The 21,542-nt window shown below is 49.6% G+C and overlaps 2 protein-coding genes and 1 long non-coding RNA gene across 3 annotated transcripts in view; 1 reads left to right on the top strand and 2 right to left on the bottom strand.

Annotated features, from left to right (window-relative positions):
* Positions 1-967, bottom strand: part of PCBD2 (pterin-4 alpha-carbinolamine dehydratase 2) — a 56,147-nt gene extending 55,180 nt beyond the window's left edge. Inside the window, exon 1 of the mRNA XM_053912287.2 lies at positions 835-967. Coding sequence (XP_053768262.1) covers positions 835-918 — 84 coding nt within the window. The 5' untranslated portion in view covers positions 919-967. The remainder of the gene's footprint in view (positions 1-834) is intronic.
* Positions 968-1,095: 128 nt separating this feature from the next.
* LOC123478136 (uncharacterized) lies at positions 1,096-7,355 on the top strand. Its single transcript, XR_006653272.2, has 3 exons — positions 1,096-1,220; positions 6,359-6,520; positions 7,149-7,355. It is a non-coding gene; the product is annotated as an uncharacterized lncRNA (long non-coding RNA).
* TXNDC15 (thioredoxin domain containing 15) lies at positions 2,938-21,281 on the bottom strand. Its single transcript, XM_024575274.4, has 5 exons — positions 20,915-21,281; positions 10,849-11,330; positions 9,245-9,408; positions 7,353-7,483; positions 2,938-5,697 (listed from the first exon to the last, which is right to left on the bottom strand). Exons 1-5 carry the CDS (start codon positions 21,213-21,215, stop codon positions 5,501-5,503), a joined length of 1,275 nt encoding a protein of 424 aa, XP_024431042.2. The 5' UTR covers positions 21,216-21,281; the 3' UTR covers positions 2,938-5,500.
* Positions 21,282-21,542: the final 261 nt, after the last annotated feature.

Below are 21,542 nucleotides of genomic sequence, written 5' to 3'. Positions count from 1 at the left end.
CAGCCCCTCAAATCCTATCTGTTTATTCATTTCTCCCCAACACCCGAATTTTACTTAATCACCAGTCCCTCGATGAGAGTTCCGCCTGGAGACGTACCTAGGTGGCAGCAAGCACTCAGTTTGTGTTCTCACCTTAATGGCCACGAAGCCAGAGGCTTATCTTCCTCCATCCCGGAAATATTTTTAATTTCTTCTATCAAAAAACTGCAAACTGCCAAACGGGCTCTTAACAAGCAACTTAAAATAAAATGGGTTTAATTCAACACTTTCCCACTAGGTGGTGCTGCACGTTAAAACTTTCACTCGTTAATTCACCACCAATACTTGAACTTCTCCAGCGGGGTAACTGACGGACGCCCCTCGTAAGGGGGAAGAATAGATGTGTCACCAGTAACATAAGTTATTAATAACTTCTCAAAGATAACACCAAAACAAGTGAGTTAATTTAACATTCGGTCACCCCGTGTACAGCGAGCGCGCCGCGGCCGAGACGGTCCGGGCTCTCACCGAGCGTACAGCCTAGAGGACCAAACAGCACCTTCAGTCCCTTCCAGTGACCTAAACGTCAATTAAAAAAAAAAAAAAAAAAAGTCGTCCCCGTTCGTTTTCCATTGAAAATTGCGCAGACTGCGACGGGATTTTTAAGTCAAGGGAAACTGGAGGATGCTGCGGCGACGCTAGTCCCCGACCGGCGTGCACGACCAGCGCGGCTGCTAAAGTCCGAGTCCCGACGCCGGGCCCACCTCGCGGCCCGCGCGGGTCCCTCCCGCCCCGCAGCCGCCGCCACGGAGCCTCGACCTCGTCCGGCACCGCGCGCCCTCGCCACCCACTCACCATGGCCGCGAGGCCGGGCCGCCGACTGCGCAGCGCCGCCAGCAAGCACCGCGTCGGTACCCGCGACCCCAGAGCCGCCGCCATGGCCGCCCGCCGAGAGCTGCCCGGCGCACTGCCTGCCCGCCGCCCGCAGCCCCGGCCGCCCGCCGCCCGGCCGCGGGCAGCTCCCGGCGGCGGGCCAGGCCGCCCGCACAGCCCGGCCCCACCGCGCAGGCCCAGGCGCGGCCCGGCACGGAAGGCCCCCAGGGCTTCCACGCCGGCTGTGCGGGCAGCGAGCGGACCCGGCCCCGCAGGCCCCCGCAGGCCCCCGCGATCTCAGAGGCCGCTCTGCGCCCTTCTGCGTCTCCCTTGCCCGGGTGCCGAATTGCCCTATTTGTGCAGAGAAGGTGAGCGGCCCGCGGGGCCCCGGGCTTTCCTCGGCGCTTAGGGTTGACACTCGCGGACCGTCTGATGGTGCTGGTCTCCCTCCAGGACGGTGGGGCGAACCGTCCGGCCGGCAAGAGGATGTCGGGGGCAGGGGAAGGAAGAGATGAGTTGCGGGTGGGTGCCTGGGAACCTTGCCGGTGTTCGCGGGGCGGGGAGGGGGCAGCGAACCGTCGTGATTCAGGTCAGGGAGACGTAGGTTCGAATCTGAGCTTGCTTTGTGGTTCCTTAACTGCCAAGGCCCTGGAGAAAGCTGGCTCATCTGTATGTGCTAGATAAAATAATCTTTTTTTTTCCCTTTTGTCTTTTTGAGATGTAACTCACATTTAACAAAATTCACCCTTTAAAGTGTGAAATTCAGTGGTTTTTAGTATATCCACGTGGGGTTTTCTTAATAAGCAAATTTATAATATAAGCCGTTTTGCAGTGGATATAACAATACAAGAATTTTTAAGGATGAGGCCATGTGAGTTCAACTTAGTAGTTACTGGCGGTTTTATTTCTCATATGACCTTGGAAAAAATAAAGCCTTTTGGCCTCAAAATAGCCTAAACTAAAACTTACAACCCAAACCCACTTTTTGCCCACTTGATGAATCTCAGGGAGGAATCTCACTGGAGACCCTAACCAAACGCCACCGGTCTCAAGGCATTTATCTAAGATATCGTAGTTTCTCTGCCTTAGGTGGATGGAGACTAAGGGTGGAATTAAAGGTTGTACTTCCAGTATTTACCTTCAGTGTTTGAGAGCATGAGAAATGCTGCACACACTTGCTCATTAAAGTAAGAACTGGGCCCTGGCTGGTGTGGCTCGGTGGACTAAACGCTGACCTGCAACCCAGAGGGTCACGGGTTCAATTCCCAGTCAGGGCACAAGCCTGGGTTTTGGACCAGGTCCCCAGTAGGGGGCACAGGAGAGGCAACCACACATTGATGTTTCTCTTCCTCTCCCTTCCCCTCTCTAAAATAAATGAAAAAAAGTTTCTTTAAAAAAATAACTGAAAAATGATCTGGTAGGTGTGAGGCCTGTGGTATTGATTTACATTTGGTCTTCCCTAAGTGTTGAGTGATAAAGGTGTCTTGTTAAAATGTGAGTTCACCTTTGGAAAACACCTAAGGGTAAGGGCTGGTGGCCCCTGGAGCAGACCACGTGATTAGTGTTGGACCCTTCAGTCCCACCCCCGACCTCTGGGGAGGGGAGCCACCAAGCTCCCCTATGTATGCATCTCTTCATATAGCTATTGATTTGTGTCTTTTAATATAATTTGTAATGAACTGGTCTGCTAGTGAGTACACGGGTTTTCCGGAGTTCTGTGATCCTTTCCAGAGAATTAATCAAATCCAAGGAAGGGGTTGTGGGAACCTCTGATGTACAGGCAGTCCACTACAACAAGCACAAGCCTGGCTTTCCACTGGCTTCTGAAGGGTGGGGGCTGGGGACAGCCTTCTGGGACTGAACCCTTAACCCGTGGAACCTGATGGTATCTCTAGTAGAGTGTCAGGACTGAGGTGAATTCTTGGACACCCTCCTAGTGTCTGAGAGTTGTTCGCTGGTGAGGGAAAGCCCACCACCACCACACTGGACATTGGGTCCGGGAAGCCCTTTAAAGTCCCCTTATCATTCTCATGATTTTCCTTTCTTTTTTTCTTTGGGTATGCTTTTTATTTCTGTCTTTTAAATAGGCACAATGTTTTCCTTGGCTCTAGTGTATTAGCCATTTGATTAAAAAAGAGCTTTATTGAGATACAATTCACATACCATTTAACCTTTCTATTTAAAGTATGCAATTCATCCATGACTGGCATGGCTCAGCTGGTTGATCGTCCTCCACAAAGCAAAGGTCGCGGGTTCGATTCCGGTTGGGATCCATGCCTGGGTTGCTGGCCAGGTCCCCAGTTGGGGGCATTCCAGAGGCAACTGATGAATGTTTGTCTCCCTTTCCCCCTCCCTTCCCCCACTCAAAATAAGTAAATGAAACCTCTAAAAATATAAAATGAAGTACACAATTCAATGTTCTTTAGTACACTCATAGGGTTAAACAACCATCACAGTCTTAATTTTAGAAATTTTCATCTCCCCCTAAAAAAAACCTTGTACCTACTGCCATTCCTCATTTCTTCCTTCTGCTTCCAGGCCCAGGAACCACTCATCTACTTTCTGTTTCCATAGATTTCTTGAAAAGACACACATGGAGGGGTCTTGCTGGGGCACCACAGACCAGGCCGTGGGCTGCGGGGGACATCAGCTAGCCATGAGGGACACACACTTGGAGCTGGTCTTGCTCTGTCTCTCTCTATAAAAAAACTTTGTACCACCCAGTGCTTTCGCTAACACCAGCTCTTCCCCACTCTCTGCTCTTGAACATCCTCCCACCAAGAGGTCCAGCATGTGCCACGGTTTCCTCTGGGGGAACCGCTCATAGCTGTCGTTTAAGCGTTAGAAGCAAAGCCATGGACCTGTTGTCATCCTGGGAGTCTTTCCCGCCCTGGACTAGATAGAGCAGGGCCCCCTTACATATCAAAGGGCATGAAAATTCCTGCATCTCTAATAGAATAACTCCCACTCTGGGAATCTGCCCCCAAGGAAGTGAGACTACATTCCATAAATCCAGCAAGACAGGTTAGGTAACCAATGCCGAACTACTCAAAGGTCTATTATATAGCCATGGTTAGGAAAACTATTAGCAACAATGAAATACTTAACCATTTAAGAAAAATATGCTACGTTATAGCTATATATATATGACTACAGCTATGGGAAACAGGAAAGAGACTAGAGGGAAATACACACCATGATCGGGAGGCATGGCACAGAGGTGGGGCAGGGCACTACTCCGCAAACCTTAGGTCTGGGGCTGGGTCCCCCCACTGGAACCTGCATGACCAAGAGCAAGTGATTTGGGGCCTCGTTCTCTCTTCGGTAAGATGAGATTATTAAATAGTAGTGACAGTCTTGTGGGGCTGTTGTACAGACAAATGAAATGATATGTAAAGCACTCAAAATAGTGCTTTACACACAGGGTAATATGCAAGGGTTGGTTATTACGAGACACAGAATTACTGGGAGTTTTTTCCCTGTATTTTAAATACAGATACATATGAAAACTGAAGTCCCAGCTTCATCAACTTACTGTGTGTGTAGCCTCGCAGGCCGTTCAACCTGTCTGCACCTCGGTTTGCTCCTTTAGAAAGCAGAAATAGTGACGGGGTGCTCTGAGCCAGAGCCCTCGTGCCCCTGCCTTAGCTGTCCACGTGACACCAAGTTCTAAACTCTCCTCCAATGTGACGCTGAGAAGACTCATCTGAGGTTCCATTTCCATAGGGTGTAGGTGCCTTATAAACTACTGTCTCAAACACTAGAAACAATCAGTATAAAAGCAATTTATCATCATGTAATCAACTGTCATACCTGAATTTAAGGGGTCTGTTAGAAACAGCTGTTCAAAAAGTTTGTATAAATTACACGTGTTTTCTATGTGTCTTAAAACTAGACTAGAATCAACCTGTGGGCAGGAACTGTCTTATATTTCTTTTGGCTCTCACTAAACGTAGCACAGTGCTAGCTAACGCTTTAAGGCCCACTGAGTGCATTAGCACAGAACCGAAGCTCAGGAAGCTTCAGTTATGGTACCATTTACCTTCTGACGTCTGCCTTACCCAGAAAGAACTTCCTATACCACTGCGGACTCTTTCAGAGTTCAGGTCCCAACGACAGGGTATTTGACTCTTGTTTTCCCGTCAGTTGCTACCTGTAAGGCCACACTTAGCAATTCTAGTTTATTCTTCCCGTCACAACGCTCTCCTGCTTAAAAGTGTGAGAGCGCACCTGCAAACGAACAGAAGACCCACCTTCTTAGACATGTCAGGGATCAAGAGTCTTCCGAAACTCATCTCCAAGTCCTGTTTCTGCCTTTTATATAGTAAGCAGATTGTCCTCCTACTCGTTATTCCACCAGAATACATCTTCACATTTCAAACTGGATCACTCCCTTAAAATACTGGACTATGCTCTGGTAGTAAAAACAAGAATAGCGAATTCCATTGTGTATTTTTGCATTGGTTTATTGGAATACTAGTTAAAACACCAGTTTATAATTTTTTACACATTTAACAGTTCGACGAACGCATGATTTTTTGACTGCAGTTGTAAGTCAACTCTTCACTGGAGAAAATAGTGAAATCGCAGCATTAACCTCTGAAACAAAGGACTGAAATGCCTCTTTCCGACTTCCTTCGGTCCATCCCTACTCCACGTGTTCCTGCTCTTGTCCTGGAATTAGCCACCGGATGCTCTCAGTTCGAACGGTAGCATACATAATGAAACTAATCAAAAAGAACAAGGAAAACACAAGCAGCCAGTCCACGTTTTTTGTCAAAGTGCTGGGAAGAGGGCCCACTTGGTCGGCCTGAGTTACCACCACATTTTTCTTGGCTTCTATACCTGCAAGGGAAATCAATTGTTTCCCATCAGAGAGAAAACACACGCACTGCGGATCTTTCTGAAGCACTCTGCACGGTACGCAAAATGACGTGCAGTCTGAAGCGCCACTGCTGATGTGTCTGGGACGGGTCTCACTTGCCTGAGTGCAGAGTGTAATTCGCCTCCCTCCCCGCCACATCGAAGGAACAGGGATCCGTGCAGCTGCTCTCCACTAAAACACTAGAATTTCTGTGAGCTCATACGAAGAGTTGTCTTCTGTTCTCTTTTTATTTTTATTTACTAATTTTTAGAGGGAGAGGACAGTGAGGGAGAGGAACACCGGTTTGCTGGCCCACTTATCTGGGCATCATTTGCTGCTGCTTGTGCATGTCCTCACCAGGGACCAAACCTGCGCCCTCGGGGTAGCGGGATGTCGCCCTAACCACCGAGCTACCGACCAGGGCCTTTCGTTCTTTAGACACCCAAGTTCAACAAGTAACTAGTAAAGCGACTCTCAGGAGACTACAATTCAAAGATAAATTCAAAAATGCTTTTAATTTTTTTGTGTGTTTTTTGTCCTTATTTTAAAATGCTTTTAAATGAATTTACTAAAAGAATTGTTAGCACAGATAACATTGGGGTCGGTGATTAATGATTTCATTTGTATCCTATGTTCTCCTAGACTTCGAACAAAACAGCTCCCTCTCTCCGTGTCAATTGGAAGGGCAAGACCTGGAATAGCTAACCGCCTGGCACAAAGCCGCCTTCTCCTATGAGGTCACTCGGCTCTCTGTTCTGTAGTGTTAGATGTAAGCGATTACATGCAACGTAATATATATGGAAGGTATGTTATAATTTGTATTCCTTCCCAGGGGATATACTTCAGGAAGAAGATGGGTGCTCACTATGGATGTGGTAAAGCTGCTGAGGAGCAGACTTGCCTAATGAGGGGAAGTTCTTCAATATACAATGTTCAAACTTCCACAGAGTAGAAAATAAGGCCACCTGATTTGGCAGATATTAAGGAATTAAAATAGCATCTGCAAGTAGACTAATAAATGGGATGCTATCCAGGAGCAAAAGCGTAACACAGCCATATGCCACAGTGCAGGTGGACCCCACAGGTACAACGGGGAGTGAAATTAGCCAGACAAACAACCCATACTTCGTCTCCATGGACAAAGTTCAAAACCAGGCCACACTAGTCTGCAGTGTCAGGAGTCAAAACAGTGGCTTCCCTGGGGGAAAGCAGGGGCGGCAGTGCCCGAGGGGGGCTGGTAGCGTTCTCCCTCCAGATCCGAGTACTGGTTACCTGAGGTGTTCACTTCGTGAAAATTCATCACCCCGTTCATACTGACTGATGCGTATTTTTGTGTAAAGACTATACTCAAATAAAAAATGGACTTAAAAACGTATCTACAGGTGTATGATACGTGAATTCTATCTGAATAAAGCTGTCCATTTTTTTAAAGGTGTCTAATCACATGAAAATCACCTACTCATGGTATGCTGGTTGGGAGACAGTCAACAGGCACAGGACCATTCATTACAAGAGAAGTTTCGCCTCTCACAGCAATCTTGAACCCTTCACTTAAGGGTACAGCAGATTGGAACCCACAGAAGCACACCCCCCAGCAACAAAATGTCTTTGTGTACAGCATGTTATTTCTACATACCTGTCTGGTTAAAAATGAAGATCTTCAGCGTCTCCAATGTTCGGTCTGTGTGATTAAATCTAGCCATCGGTTTAGCTCCTTGGAACAACAAGATGTTAGGAACAGCTACAGTGCCAAACCTGGTAGAAAGGCTATGAGAGAAAGTCAGAAAACCTGAATGAACCATGGGCCTTCTCACACAATGACCACATGAGAATGGACGGCAGTAAATGAGACAGGATTGTTTTGCGTGGAGGTTTCTGATATTCGAACTCTGGACTTGCCATTTCTGACCTCCTTCCTTACGGGTCACGGTTGGGGGTGTAAGTTCCTAACTTCCAGAACAAAAAATCCTAACTCCCGGACAAAGCACACTGTGTCAGTTTACTTGACAGAAGGCATTTCAAACTCTCCAGAATGCCCACCTCCACCCCTCATAAAAGATCCACCTTATGGCAAACAGTCTGATGAGTTGGCAATAAGGGATCTATAATCTAACAAACACACCAGGAAGCTCACAACTAGGGCAGGACGACTGAGGAGTAACGTGACCTGCGTGGCTCTGTTTACCTTTTCATAACACAGCGCGTGGTACGCGCTCCGCGTCAAAACCCCCTGGGTTCAGCCTTAGTCCTGGTCCGGACCAGGTAATCTGTGTAACCTGCAGGTTACTTTTCCTCTCCAAGCCTCAACTGCCCCCGTTATAAAGTGGTAATGTTGGACAATCAGGGTTTTTTCTTTCGTATACACGCTGTGACTTAAATATTAACGGGAGACGAACTCACGTCCCACGCCATCCATGTAAGAGCAAGTACCCTGTATTCTCCGTAATTAAGGGGCCATACGAGCCGCTGAGAAGGATGTGTGGAGATGAAGAACCCAGCAGATGATAAAAGCCTGCAGGGAATGGGGGGTGTAGTGGGGGTCACCGTACCAGGCCCCAAACCAAAAAGTGCTGAGCAGGTGCTGGAGTTACCCTGCTCGGCTGGCGACAGTGGAGGGCCCAGTCAAAGCTGGGCATTGGGCTGACTGTCCTTCCCGTCAATCTGTTACCCTAGGCCAGGCCGCTCACATCTGCTTCCCTGAACCCCTGTGAGAATCACCAATTTGTTGGGCAATTTCTTCATAAACAGTCTCAGGTAAACACTGGCAGTGACCCACACCAAAAATCCCTGGAGCACAGGTTAATCAAGCCTTACTCCATTTTTACCACCAGCTTGACCATTGCCCGGACCTCCTGTGTTCATTCACACACAGCTCTGTTGCGAGCTGCGGAGGAGCGCCTGCCTGAGAGCATGAGGGCCACGCGCCACCTTCATCCCCGGCGCAGGCAGAGCGCTGCGGGGAGACGTGTCCTGCCTCACCAGAGTCTCAGGGACTTATCTTACTGAGCGTTTAAAAAAGAGAAGTCCACTGAACAGTATAAAAGAAATGGAGAATGGGTAAATGTCACCTTAGAGGGCCAAACTCACTCACTGAATTAATTTATTGAATGTCTAGTAAGGAATACTCATGCAAAAATAAATGTAAGGGAAAGGAAGAAAAGAGAAAGAGAAAGAGGAAAAAAGAAAGAGAAAGAAATCGTGAATAAACACAGAGCGGGGTGCCGAGAGTGAGGCGGTCAGGGCTGGGGACCGGAACTGCAGACGAAAGTCACAAAGGAAGATCCTGCATGTGACCTGACTCTGCTAACTGGTTCTGGCCAAGATCCTAGGAAGTCCTCGGCCCCTCCCCTGGCATCAGGCAGAGCCACCTCCACCTCACAGAAGCAGTCCTGCCTCCTCACTCACCCTTGCCTTCCTCTGCACAGCTCACGCCCACCTCCTCTGCTTTTCACTGAACTAATTACCACCTCCAAATAACTGCCGCCTGTCACCCCACAGGATGAGTCAGAGACGACAAAGGGCAGATACCTGCTGTGCTGAGATGCGTCCAGGGCCAAAAAATGAAGAGCTGGAAATGCCCGGGGCAGAGAGTTAAAATGAGGAGCCAAAGTGGCAGAAAATCGGCACCAAGGGGTGTAGAACAGGACTAGCGCGCAGCCACTGCCGTTGGGGTTTAGAAAATCCATAAGGTCCTGCGGCAAAAGAAACAAGTGTCAACGTCAGCAGTAAATGTACCTCCTCTGGACTGACCCGCAGGAAACAGGAAACACCGCTGCCTCTGGGGAAAGGAGGTGGGAGCAGAGGTGGGGGGGGGACTGTAGTGTACCCCTCAAAGCCTTCTGTATTTTGAACCCTATGCATCCACATCAATCAACAGAAAAGTACTATCAAATGACAAGTTACAAAACTTTCCTCTAAGCTCTCTTAATATTACTGTAGAGCCATTTTAGTATTTTTCATAATCTATCCATTCAAATACTAGGTACTCGCAGGGTACAGGCCACCGTCCCAGCCTTGAATTCTGCGTTTCACACAATCTGATGGCATTATTAAGGCACTGTGGTCTCAGGCCCAAACGATCATCTCAGTACATCCAAGTCTGTACTAAGCAGTTGGATCAATGTATTTGGCCAAAGGTCAGTTCGAGTCAAAAGTGCACCATCCCTACCCAGGCCTGGTGTGGCTCAGTGGATTGCGTGCTGGCCTGTGAACATGTGAACCAATAGGTCGCTGGTTCGATTCCCAGTCAGGGTGTGGATTGTAGGCCAGGCCCCCAGTTTGGGGCACGCAAGAACCAACTGATTAATGTTTCTCTTACATATTGAAGTTTCCCTCCTCCCCCTTCTCTCTAAAAATATAAATAAAACATCTTCCATCCACCACCAGCAGACTGCTCAGTCCCTCCTGGTCACGTCACTCCTGGTCCTGTGTGTGACACCTGTGAGACAAGTCCCACAGAGCTCGGCACGGTGCTGACCAGGCCCTGAGGCAGGGTGTGAGAGGCAGGGTGTGAGGCCAGGCCTGACCCTGCACTTAGAGGAGCTACGTGTGCCCAACACCCCTCACGCGCCCTCACAGCTTTCAGAGCTCGGACTGTGAGTTCACGCTGCTACCTGACGTGACTACCAACAGACAACTATTGCCCTCTCCTGAGCATTCTCCTAGGGATCACCACTTATCCAACTAGCTGCTTGGTTGGGACAACTGTCTCATCAGTCACTAAAGAATAAACACTAGACTCACACTCTGGAGAAAATAAACTTTTCTTCAATGTTACGTACTTCCCAGGTGCATTACCAGTCTAAACAACGCTAAATTACAATTTCAGTAATTCAGACTTCTTTTTACAATTCAGATTTTTTAAGTGGCTTCTGTTACGATTCTGATGTCCACTGGAATTCTGTCGTGGGGCTTAGTGGTGAGACCACCCCAAAAAGCGTAACGGACACTAGTTACTTCCTCTCCTTCCCCTACAGAGATCAGAGAGCCACGTCCACTCTCACTGATTCAGCCACTGAACACTGCACTACTTACAACGTGGTCAACATGACCCCCCGTGAGAGCTGATCAAGAACCTGAATCATGAAGTCAAAGTGCTGAAACGGAGAAAAGCACGAAGTCATTTTTCTTACCTGTGACATATTTAAAATTTTCAGGGTGAAATTTTCTATCCCGGTGACGTTTCTCTCCTCACAGTTGACCTTGGGAGATTTCTGGCTGTCAGTGTGATTGGAGTCCTCGGTGGGGGCCGGGTCGGCTTCCGCTGCCTCTGGCTCCGTGTAATCCTCCTCCTCCCTATCCGGGAAGTTGGCCCCAGCGCCATCCAGAGAAAAGAGGCGCTCCCGGAGGCTGCACCGCGAGTCCTCCTTCCCTCCGGCCCTGCAGGTGCCATCGCGGGGCTCGGAGCTCAGTGTGCCCTCAGCTTCCCCAGGAGCCACAGACAGCATCACCACGCGGTCGCCTTCCGCGTCCAGCCCCAGCACGGCCCCAGCCTCCTCTGCTGACGTGTCTGGGCCCATCAGGCCATGCGAAGGCTCCTCTTCACTCCTGTACACAGCCCCCACATGGAGGTGGGGGACCGGCTGCTCCTCTGACCATAAGTGACCACTTTCCTCTGCAACCAAAACGTGCCAGCATGTTCACAGTCATATTCGGCTTCCGAATACATAAACCCAAGAGATTTACAGTTCTCCTCAAATATGACATTTTCCCTACAGAGAAAAAAGCTATCCTTCCCCTTAAACTATCATAGGGCCCCCCACCATTCTCCAGGCCCTGAAGGTCTCAAGGAGGTACTAGATTACTGAATGCCAAGTAAATAAGTGGACAAGCCCTGGCCAGGTAGCTCAGTTGGTTAGAGCATCATCCCGATACACCAAGGCTGCAGATATTCTCTCTCCACCCCCCCCAACCCTCCTCTCTGGCCAGGTCCCCAGTTAAGGGTGTGTGAGAGGCAACCGATGAATGTTTCCCTCGCACATGTTTCTCTCCCTCTCTCTCTCCCTCCTTTCCCCTCTCTCTAAAAATAAATAAAATTTTGGACTTCCAGCCAAGATGGAGGCACAGGTAGACACACTGTGCCTCCTCACACAACCAAAAGAAGGACAACAACAAATTTAAAAACAAAAAACAACCAGAACTGACAGAAAATCGAACTGTATGGAAGTCCGACAACCAAGGAGATAAAGAAGAAACATTCATCCAGACTGGCAGGAGGGGCAGAGACGGGCAGCAGGTGGAGAGGACTCCTGGCAAGGCGGTGGCTGGCAGCCTGGGTGGTCCCACATTCACGTGCAGATAAACCAGGAGGAACAACTGGGGAGCCAGACAGACCCTACAACCCAAGGTTCCAGTGCAGGGAAAAAAAGCCTCAAACCTCTGACTGAAAACACCTGTGGGGGTTAAGGCAGCAGCAGGGGAAACTCCCAGCCTCACAGGAGAGTTCATTGGAGAGACTCACAGGATCCTAGAATGTACACAAACCCACCTACTCAGGAATCGGCACCAGAAGAGCCCAATTTGCTTGTCGGTAGCGGAGGAAGTGATTGAAAGCTGGCAGACAGTGGAGCAACTGGCACTGTTCCCCTTTAGACCACTCCCCCACATACAGCATCACAACACAGCCACGTGGGATGCCCGCCCTGGTGAACACCTCAGGCTCCGCCCCTTACCAAGTAAGGTGTGGTGAGACAAAAAAAAATGGCCCAAATGAAAGAACAGATCAAAGCTCCAGAAAAAATACAACTAAGCAGCAAAGAGATAGCCAACCTAGCAGATGCACAGTTCAAAACACTGGTAATCAGGATGCTCCAGGAACTCACTGGGTAGGTACTTCAACAGCATAAAAAAAGACCCAGCCAGCAATGAAGGTTGCATTATGTGAATTAAAGAAAAATCTACAGGGAACCAACAGTGACGGGAAGGAAACCAGGACTCAAAACAACGGTTTGGACCAGAAGGAAGAAACATTCAACCAGAACAAAATGAAGAAACAAGAAAACAAAAAAAATGAGGAGCCGCTTAGAAACCTCCAGGACATCTTTAAACGTTACAACATCCGAATCATAGGGGTGCCAGAAGGAAAAGAGGAAGAGCAAGAAATTGAAAACTTATCTGAAAGAATAATGGAGAACTTCCCCAATCTGGCAAAGGAAATAGACTTCCATGAAGTCCAGGAAACTCAGAGAGTCCCAAAGAAGTTGGACCCAAGGAAGCACACACCAAGGCACATCATAATTACATTACCCAAAATTAAAGATAAGGAGAGAATCTTAGAAGCCGCAAGAGAAAAGGAGACAGTTACCTACAAAGGAGTTCCCATAAGACTGTCAGCTGATTTCTCAAAAGAGACCTTGCAGGCAAGAAGGGGCTGGAAAGAAGTATTCCAAGTCATGAAAGGCAAGGACCTACAACCAAGATGACTCCATCCAGCAAAGCTATCATTTAGGATGGAAGGGCAGATAAAGTGCTTCCCAGATAAGGTCAAGTTAAAGGAGTTCATCATCACCAAGCCCTTATTATATGAAATGTTAAAGGGAATTATCTAAGAAAAAGACTATCAAAAATATAAACAGTAAAATGACAACAAACTCACAGCTATTAACAACCAAACCTAAAAAAAAAAAACCAAAAAAAAACCTAAGCAGACAAGTAGAACAGGAACAGAACCACAGAAATGGAGATCACATGGAGGGTTATCAGCAGGGGAGTGGGAGGGAGAGAGGGGGGAAAAGGTACAGAGAATAAGTAGCATAAATGGTAGGTAGAAAATAGACAGGGGGAGGGTAAGAATAGTGTAGGAAATGGAGAAGCCAGAGAACTTATATGTACGAACCATGGACATGAACTAAAGGGGGGGAATGGAGGTGGGAGGGGGTGTGTAGGGTGGAGAGGAATAAAGCGGGGGAAATGGGACAACTGTAATAGCATAATCAATAAAATATATTAAAAATAAATAAATTTTAATCAATTTTTTAAATAATCTTAAGTCAAAAATAAATAAATAAGTGGACAAATACATAGCTTCAAGCAAAACCCGCTGCTTGCCATGTGAGTTATAAACGAAAGCATTTCAGTGCAGACATCCAATTGTGAAAATATAATACAAACATTTTAACATTTCGTTTGATGAGAATATCCAAGAAAATAATGATGGCTCTACAGAAGGCTTTATTATGGCAAAGCACTGTTGCACACATTGTAACAGTTCTGTGAAATGGACAGGACAAGGGTCACCACCCCCACTTAACAGATGACCACGCATGGCACAGACAGGTGCAGCATAGTGCCCAACGACACAGAGCTAGCAAGCAGCGGAGCCAGGTGCAGGGCCGCCCAACGCTGCAGGAGCAGCAGCAGGGAGAAAAGGAAAACTCTCCTCCCACTTCGGAGCCACTAGCCAGGGCCTAGGCAAAATGCTCAGACAAGGGAAGAGTCCCGGGCAGGCCTGTATGTCCATTTAGCAACCTCCACCCACCTCTGTCACAAAGACTCCTGCCCTCCAACCCTCATTAACGCAACAACAGTGACACTGACTAGAGGAAACCAACGAACCCAGCTGTACTCAGGCAGGCTCGCCATGGGGCTGGGGAACCACCGGCTGGGTAATGAGCTCTGCCAAGCCACCAGCACGTCGCAGGATTATGAATGACCAGCTAGCTTCAGAGTTGGGTAGGGGCGGGAGCTCCCTAAGGTATGCACATTCGCACAGGGTCTAAAAGAACACGCCCATGGAGACTGGCAGGCTCATTCAGCAATTCAAAAACATCCTGCTCTGGCTCTGATGGAGTAACAGGGACCAGATTTACCCTCCCTCCTACAGTGACCCAAAAAACAGTCAAATGTGTGAAACAACAGTTTCAGAAGACTAGTCACCAGGCAGAAAGGACAGTGATCCCACAAAACAGTCACGCAAACAAGGAGAGCCCTACAACTGAAACAGCCTACTGCCTCAGGGGGTTCCCACTGCGGCGTGGGGGAGGGGACGTACGCAGAGCCCAGTGCACTCACTGAGTTGAGGAAATGCAGCTGAGGGTCAGAGACCACGGAAGCTGGAGTCTGCAGGAGAGAACACTGAGGACGGAAGAGCTGCAGAGCATGCATGGACTCCAGAGACATGCAGAGGCCCCTCGAGTGTGCTGGTCAGCGCGTGCACGTGACTAAACTATCCAAAGCCAGGGGGAGGAGCCACCCAAAAGGATTGGAGACAACAGTGCCCCACATTCACACAGGGCTGGAAACAGTACCTGTACCCAGCAGCCAGACTGAAAAATCTCTTATTTCACAGGGCGCTGGGTGGAGTCCACAAAAGGACTTGCCTCAGTAGCGAAGCACACTTAACCTTGGATTAAGTACAGCTCTGCTCCCATCTAACGAACTTTAAAAGCGCAGGTCGAATTGTTTTAGCAGTTTAACTTTCAGAGGTTGGCCTTAACTGTACTGCAGAACAAGACTCAAGAACATTTATAGGAATACTAAAATACCCATCAAGGTGAAACTCATCTCTACCACCCAATCAATGATTTTCAGGTATACAAAGAAGCAGGAAAATGACCCAAAATGACAAGAATAATTAACCAATTGAAAGTGACCCAGAACTCGTACCGATATCAGATTAGACAAGGACCCTGACAAATATGGCTCAGTTGGTTGGGTGTCATTCCACAAAGCAAAAGGTCGCCAGTTCAGTTCCTGGTCAGGGCACATTCCTGGGTTGCAGGTTTGGTCCCTGGTCAGGTGCGTGCAAGGGGCACAACTGATTGATGTTTCTCTCTCACATCAATGCTTCTTTCCCTCTCTCTCTCTCCCTCCCTTCCTCTGTCTCTAAAAATAAATACATATAATCTTTAAAATAAAAAATTTATTAGACCAAGATATTAAAGCCATAATTTTAACTGTATAACAAGAATTCAAAAAGTTAAGTAGATATAGAGACGTAAGATTAAAGAAAAAAACAAACTGTACTTCTAGTGATGACAACTACAGTGTCTCAAATGTAAACGGCACTGGATGGGATTAACCGCAGATGCAACATTACGGAAGAAAAGGGTAGCGAACAGCAACAGACCCAATCCAAATGACACAGGCAATGGGAAAAAGGGTCCAAAAAAAGAATTAAGAGCATCAGTGAGCTGTGTGACAATGTCAAGTGGTCTAATGTACAGATAATCGGAGTATCTGAAAGAGAGTAAAAAGTGGGGGTGGGGGGAGGGACAGAAAAAGTATTTGAAAGAATAATAAGTATAAAGTACTGGAAAAAAAATAAAGTACCAGAAGGAAAAAAACTACAAGCCTAGAATTCTATACCCAGCAAAAATACCTTTCAAAAGACAAAGGCAAATAAATATTTTTTCACACATAGAGAAGATGAAAGAATTCATCACCAGCAGACCTCATGATGAGAAGTTTAAAGGAACTCCTTCAAACAGAGAAAAATGCTAACAGATGGAAATACGGTTCCACACAAAAGGATGAGGAGCAGCAGAAATAGTAACTACATGGACAAATACATGTAATTCTTTCTGAAAGTCCAGCAATGAAGGGGGAGAAGAAAAACAGGGTGCTTGTTACAGGCAGGCAGGGGGCTGAGGGAGGTTTCTGTTTTGTTTTTTAAGACATAGGAGAAGCTTAAGGATGTATAGAGCTGATGGGAGAGCTTGTCAGGAGGGAGAGGTGACAACATAGGTTAGACATGGTGAGTACAGGGCGTGGGCAACACGGAGAGGCTTTGACAGAAGAGTGTCAAGCATCTCTGTCACTATGACCTGGAGAAAGGGCTGGGTGCCAGCGCAGGGGCTCTGCAAACTTGGTGGGAGTGGGCTCCACACTGGAGGCCTTTCTGCAGCCTTTGCTGATGAGCATGTGCTGCCTGAATAATCAGAAAAGCAAGCAAGCAAGCGTGTCTGCTGCATCCTCCATGAGACTGAGCAGGAAAGGAAGCCAGAGAGGCCTGACGGCTGGAGAACAAAAGGTGACGGGCTGGAGAGCCAGCCCTCCTCCCAGATGCCCCAGCTCTTCAGAGATCTGCTCTTCTCTGAACCTAATGGACATTCTAGGGCCCATAAGTAAACAGAGAATGCCAGTACCCTAGGAGAACCTCAGGGGGAAAAAATCAGGGTACAAATTAGAATCTGGTTCTCTCTGATCAGCCTCAGGGGGAAAACGGATAGATGCCCCCCAGGGAAAACCACGAGGGAGTCTTGAGTGATGCAGAGAGCTGGTATTTTAAGTTCAGGAGTGTAGTTTTCCCTTCCTGTGAAGATATTTAAGTAGACAGTACAGACCAGGAAAAAAAATTCATATGGCCTTGGGTACCATCGTTTTAATTTAGGTGTTAGGAAGAAACTATTGAATTGCTCCACACTATGACAGAAATGACCTACCGTTCAAGAACCACCAAACCCTCCCATGGTAACGCACTTTCAAAAGAGATCGCTTCCTACCCTAAACTAGCTGGGTACAGCTTGATCTATCCGTAAAGTGAAAAGTACTGCATTACTGGCAGCAAGGAAAGTGCTTGGAGAACCAGAGGGGGCACCACGTCAACTCTGCCAGGGAGCCCGAGCCTAGGCCAGCTGCTTCACGCTGGGCGGCTTTTCCCAGAGGGCTCTCTACCAGCAGCAGGGGTTTGTTTTGGTTTGTTTTTTCCACAGTGGCTTCTGTGGCAGGGAAGCCACAGGTGGGAGCACCAAAAATACCACTGGAATGCAGAACTTCACAGGGATACTGTGCAGATTAAATGAGAAAAGATGTGCACGGTCCCTGGCGCATAGTAGGACTCCAATAATGGCTGCAGTGATGATAGTGAGGATGACGATGATATGACGCGTATTTACAATTCAAAGAGATGGAAGGGCACCATAACTAAGTTGTATTAATCCCTCTTCTGGATGCGCCTGCCTCTCCCATCCCCACTCACGCCCCTCGGCCCAGCCTCCCTCACCCAGACAATGCTACAGCCACCTAATTGTCTCCGTGGTGGCTGGCCCTCTATCTCCCCCTCCAGACGCGCTCCTCACAGCGGCCCACGTGGAACTGAAAGTTGGAGATCCATCTAACCTGTCACTCCTCTGCTGAAGCCTGTTCCACCGCCCGCCCGACCAGTGCAGGAGTCTGCACTCTGGGGCCTGGATACCAGGCCCCTCGTGATGCGGCCTCTGCCCACACCCTGGGCTGGTGCCACCACGCACTTCTGGCCCCTGACGTTCCTGCTCTCCTCCTCCTTCCTCAGAGCTGTCCTGAGGGCAGTTTCTCCGCCAGGAAAGCCCTCTGCCCCCTCTTCGGGCTAATCCAACTCACCCTTTAGATCTCACCCTGAACTTCACCACATGAGGTGAACTTCGCATTTTCTTGCCCTCGGACCAGAGGGGTCTCCCATTACAACATCCAGGAATGCCCCCGAACTCCCCCTGAAGCATTTTCCACTCTTGTAACTGACTTAATTATTTGTAGTCATTTAACGCCCGCCTTCCCCATCAGACGGGAGGACAGGGCCTGTTTCTCCGTCTGGCTCAGCATCATACCCTCAGTGCCCAGCACAGTGTGTGGCACCTGAAGGACACTCAGTAAGAACTGCTAGTTGGCTGTCCAGTGAGGACAGGCCTGGATGTACTGAAGCCGGGAGTAACCTCCCGTCCCTTGACACCTGGAGGGCACTGCCACCTCCAGTTGCTAATCTGCCAGTGGTGTCTGGACTCGGGTGGGGGGCTGGGTGGAAAAGGTGAAGGGATTGGGACCTACACGTTGGTCGTCACAAAACGGTCCCAGGGATGGAGAGCACAGCACAGGAAATGGAGTCAATCATACTGTAGTAACTATGTATGGTGCCAGGTGGGCGCCTGAAACACCAGGGGACACTTGGTAAAGTGTATGACGGTCTCGCCACTCCGCTGTACACCTGAAACTAATACAAAACAACCAAATGTAAACTCTAATTGAAAAATAAAATTTAAAAAGTTAAGGTTTTCAGCCACCCTGAGAAAAATGCAGCTGGTGAAGGTTCCTAGGTCCTCACCCCATCCCTGGCCCAGCCTTGGTGACCAGTGACCACCCCCGCCACCACGGCTGGTGTTATCCTCAGGTCTACACGAATATGGCCCTGATGACCACGCAGACCCAGTGAATGCAACACTCAGTCACTCCCCTGAATCAGCCAAGACACAGAAAGCACATTCGACTTGGGCAACTGGAGGAAAGCTTAATGAAGGGACCACCAGCACGTACTGCGCATAGGGAAAAAGCCAACGGTAAGGAACTCCAGCGCCAGGCACAGCCGACGGCAAGCCAGTTACCACTCACAGGTCGTCTGAGGCCAGAGGCAGAAACCGTCACAGAAGATTGCAACAGCAAGGACACAGCAGGATGGAGAAGGCTTGAGAATGATCTGGGAGGCAAACAGAAGCTACCAGCACATGCTGTCCCCTCCCTGGGGCGGGGGGTTAAGTGCAGTGACAGAAGAGCAGTACAGAGGTTTCACTGTGAAATCACACAGGCCCGGGCTTGAACTGTGGCCCCTCAACTCCGGCTGTTTCAGGTTGGCAAACGTTTTACTGATGCTGAGTCTCAGCTGACTCATCTATAAAACAGTGATGGTAACAACATCTACCTCATAAGCATTTAAAGATTAAATTAAATATGAGGCCCTAACCAGGTAGCTCAGTTGATTAGAGCATCCTGCCAATAGCCAAGGTTGCAGGTTCGATCCCGGGTCAGGGCACATACAAGAAACAACCAACGAATGCATAATAAGTGGAACAACAAATTGATGTTTCTCTTCTTCTCCCTTCCTCTCTTTAAAATCAATAAATAAAAATATTTTTTAATAGAGATTCAATTCGATGATGTTTGTAAAGCATTAACACAGCAGCTGCCGCGTAGTGAGTGCTTTCATTAATGGTAATCATGTTACTATTCCCCAACCTTCTCTCCCTGCTTAGCAAGCCAGCTGCCCTGCCTCCACCAGGACACCCAGGCAAAGGAAAGACGTGCCCATTCCGTTAGGAATGACGAGCGACACCAGAGAGCAGGGCCTTGAATAGGCCCCCAAGGAGTGGGGTGAAGAGGCGACGAGAGGAAGGCCTCCACTGCTGGAACCAGCCAGGCCTCCAGGGTGGCTGCCCCACCCCCACCTGAGGGCCCTGACAGCAAGCCCCGGCTAGCAGCAGGTTGTCCCGGGGTGGGGGCGGGGTGGAACCTGAGCGAGAGTGGCCTTATTTATTTATTTTTGAATCCTTACCCGAGTATATGCTCATTGATTTTAGAGAGAGGGGAAGAGAGGGAGAGAAACGTATAAGTGAGGACCACCCATGGGTTGCCTCTCGCAGGCACCCAACTGGGACCGAACCCGCAACGCAGGCGCATGCCCCGATCAAGAATCGAACCCTGGAGGCGGGGGCGATGCTGGAGAGTTGGGGGGTGCAGGGGGGAGGGGGGATAAAGGAGGAAAACTTGGGGAAACTGTCATATCGTAACCAGCAAAGTATACTTTAAAAAAATTTAAAAAATAAAGAATCGAGCCCTCAAGCCCTCGGGACGCAGGACGACACCCAACTCACTGAGCGGCGCCGGCCAGGGCAAGCGCGGCCCTCTTAAGAAGGTGGCCGAGCTGGGTGCCAAGTACCGCGGGGCTCTGCGCATCGAGAGACAGGCTGGGCCACGCTCCCGCAGCGCAAACGCAGGCCGAGGACCCGGCCTCCCCGAGGGCGCCCTCTGCTTCCGTAAAACGGGGACTGAGCGAAGCCTGGCCCCTGCGGTCGGTGGGAGCACTGCGTCGGGCAAGGATGGAAAGCGCCTGCACGGCGCCAGGCTCGCAGTAAGGGCGGCACCGACGCCAGCTAGTCGTTATGATCATTATCGTAATAACAAAGCGCACCCCGGAAAAACACGGCGCTTCGGGAAACGCTACTACACGGTCACTCCCGACCGCCAGCCGTCGGCCGCGGGGGGCCTGAGAGGGGCCGGGTCACAGCCCGGGCTCCCCGCCGCGCCGTTGCTCCCACTGCGGACCACGAGCGGGGACCACCGGAGGAGCGAGGTCGGGACAACGCAGGGAGAAGAGCTCCTAAGAGAGGCGAGGCGCCCATTGCGGGCCTTCGCTCAGGTAAAAGGCCGTCGGCCGGCCAGTCCCCCACTTGGCCCAGTCATTTTGCGAACGTCCACCTGCCTGCCGCCCCCCGAACCACTGCCCCAACCCTCACTCACCCTCCTGGCCGCGGGCGAGAGGCCCCAGCACACACAGCAGTGCCAACCACCAGCCCAGGAGCCCCATGGTGCGGAGCGGCAGCGGGGACCACCACCCAGACCTAAGGGCAACCTGCACAGCGACGCGAGGCGCGCTCCCAGAGGGAGGGAGGCGGGGCAGGACAGCAGGGTGCGCGGCCCCGCAACACCATCTTGGAACCTGGCAGCCGCTTCGGACGCCATCTTGATGTCGGGCCGCCGGCTTCTGGCTTGTGGCCTGCGCAATGGCCTCAGGGCTCTTTAGCAGCCAAGCACCGGACATTTCAAGTCATCTCGAACTTTTCTGACCCCCAGCTCCTGGGAGTGGTTCCAGCAAAGACCCGTTGCCTCTTTCCTCAGGGGCTAGGTGGGGCCTGGCTGCTGGCAGCACACACTGCACCTGCTGGGTGCTTTATTGTTGGGCCAGGAAGGCCGAGGCCACCTCCTTCCACTGCAAACCATCCCAGCCCCTGCTCTACTGGCACTGCCCTACCTAGGGTTGCTGGGTAGAGTACAGGACGTCCCGTTAAGTTTGGATTTCACAGGAATAACGAATAGGTTTTTACTATAAGAGACATAATGAAATTCAAGTGTAACTGAATGCCCCCTA

This window comes from Desmodus rotundus, chromosome 10, assembly GCF_022682495.2.
Source record: "Desmodus rotundus isolate HL8 chromosome 10, HLdesRot8A.1, whole genome shotgun sequence".
NCBI lineage: Eukaryota > Metazoa > Chordata > Mammalia > Chiroptera > Phyllostomidae > Desmodus > Desmodus rotundus.
The sequence above is the reverse complement of the archived record's forward strand: the minus strand, read 5'-3'. Positions and strand labels throughout refer to the sequence as shown.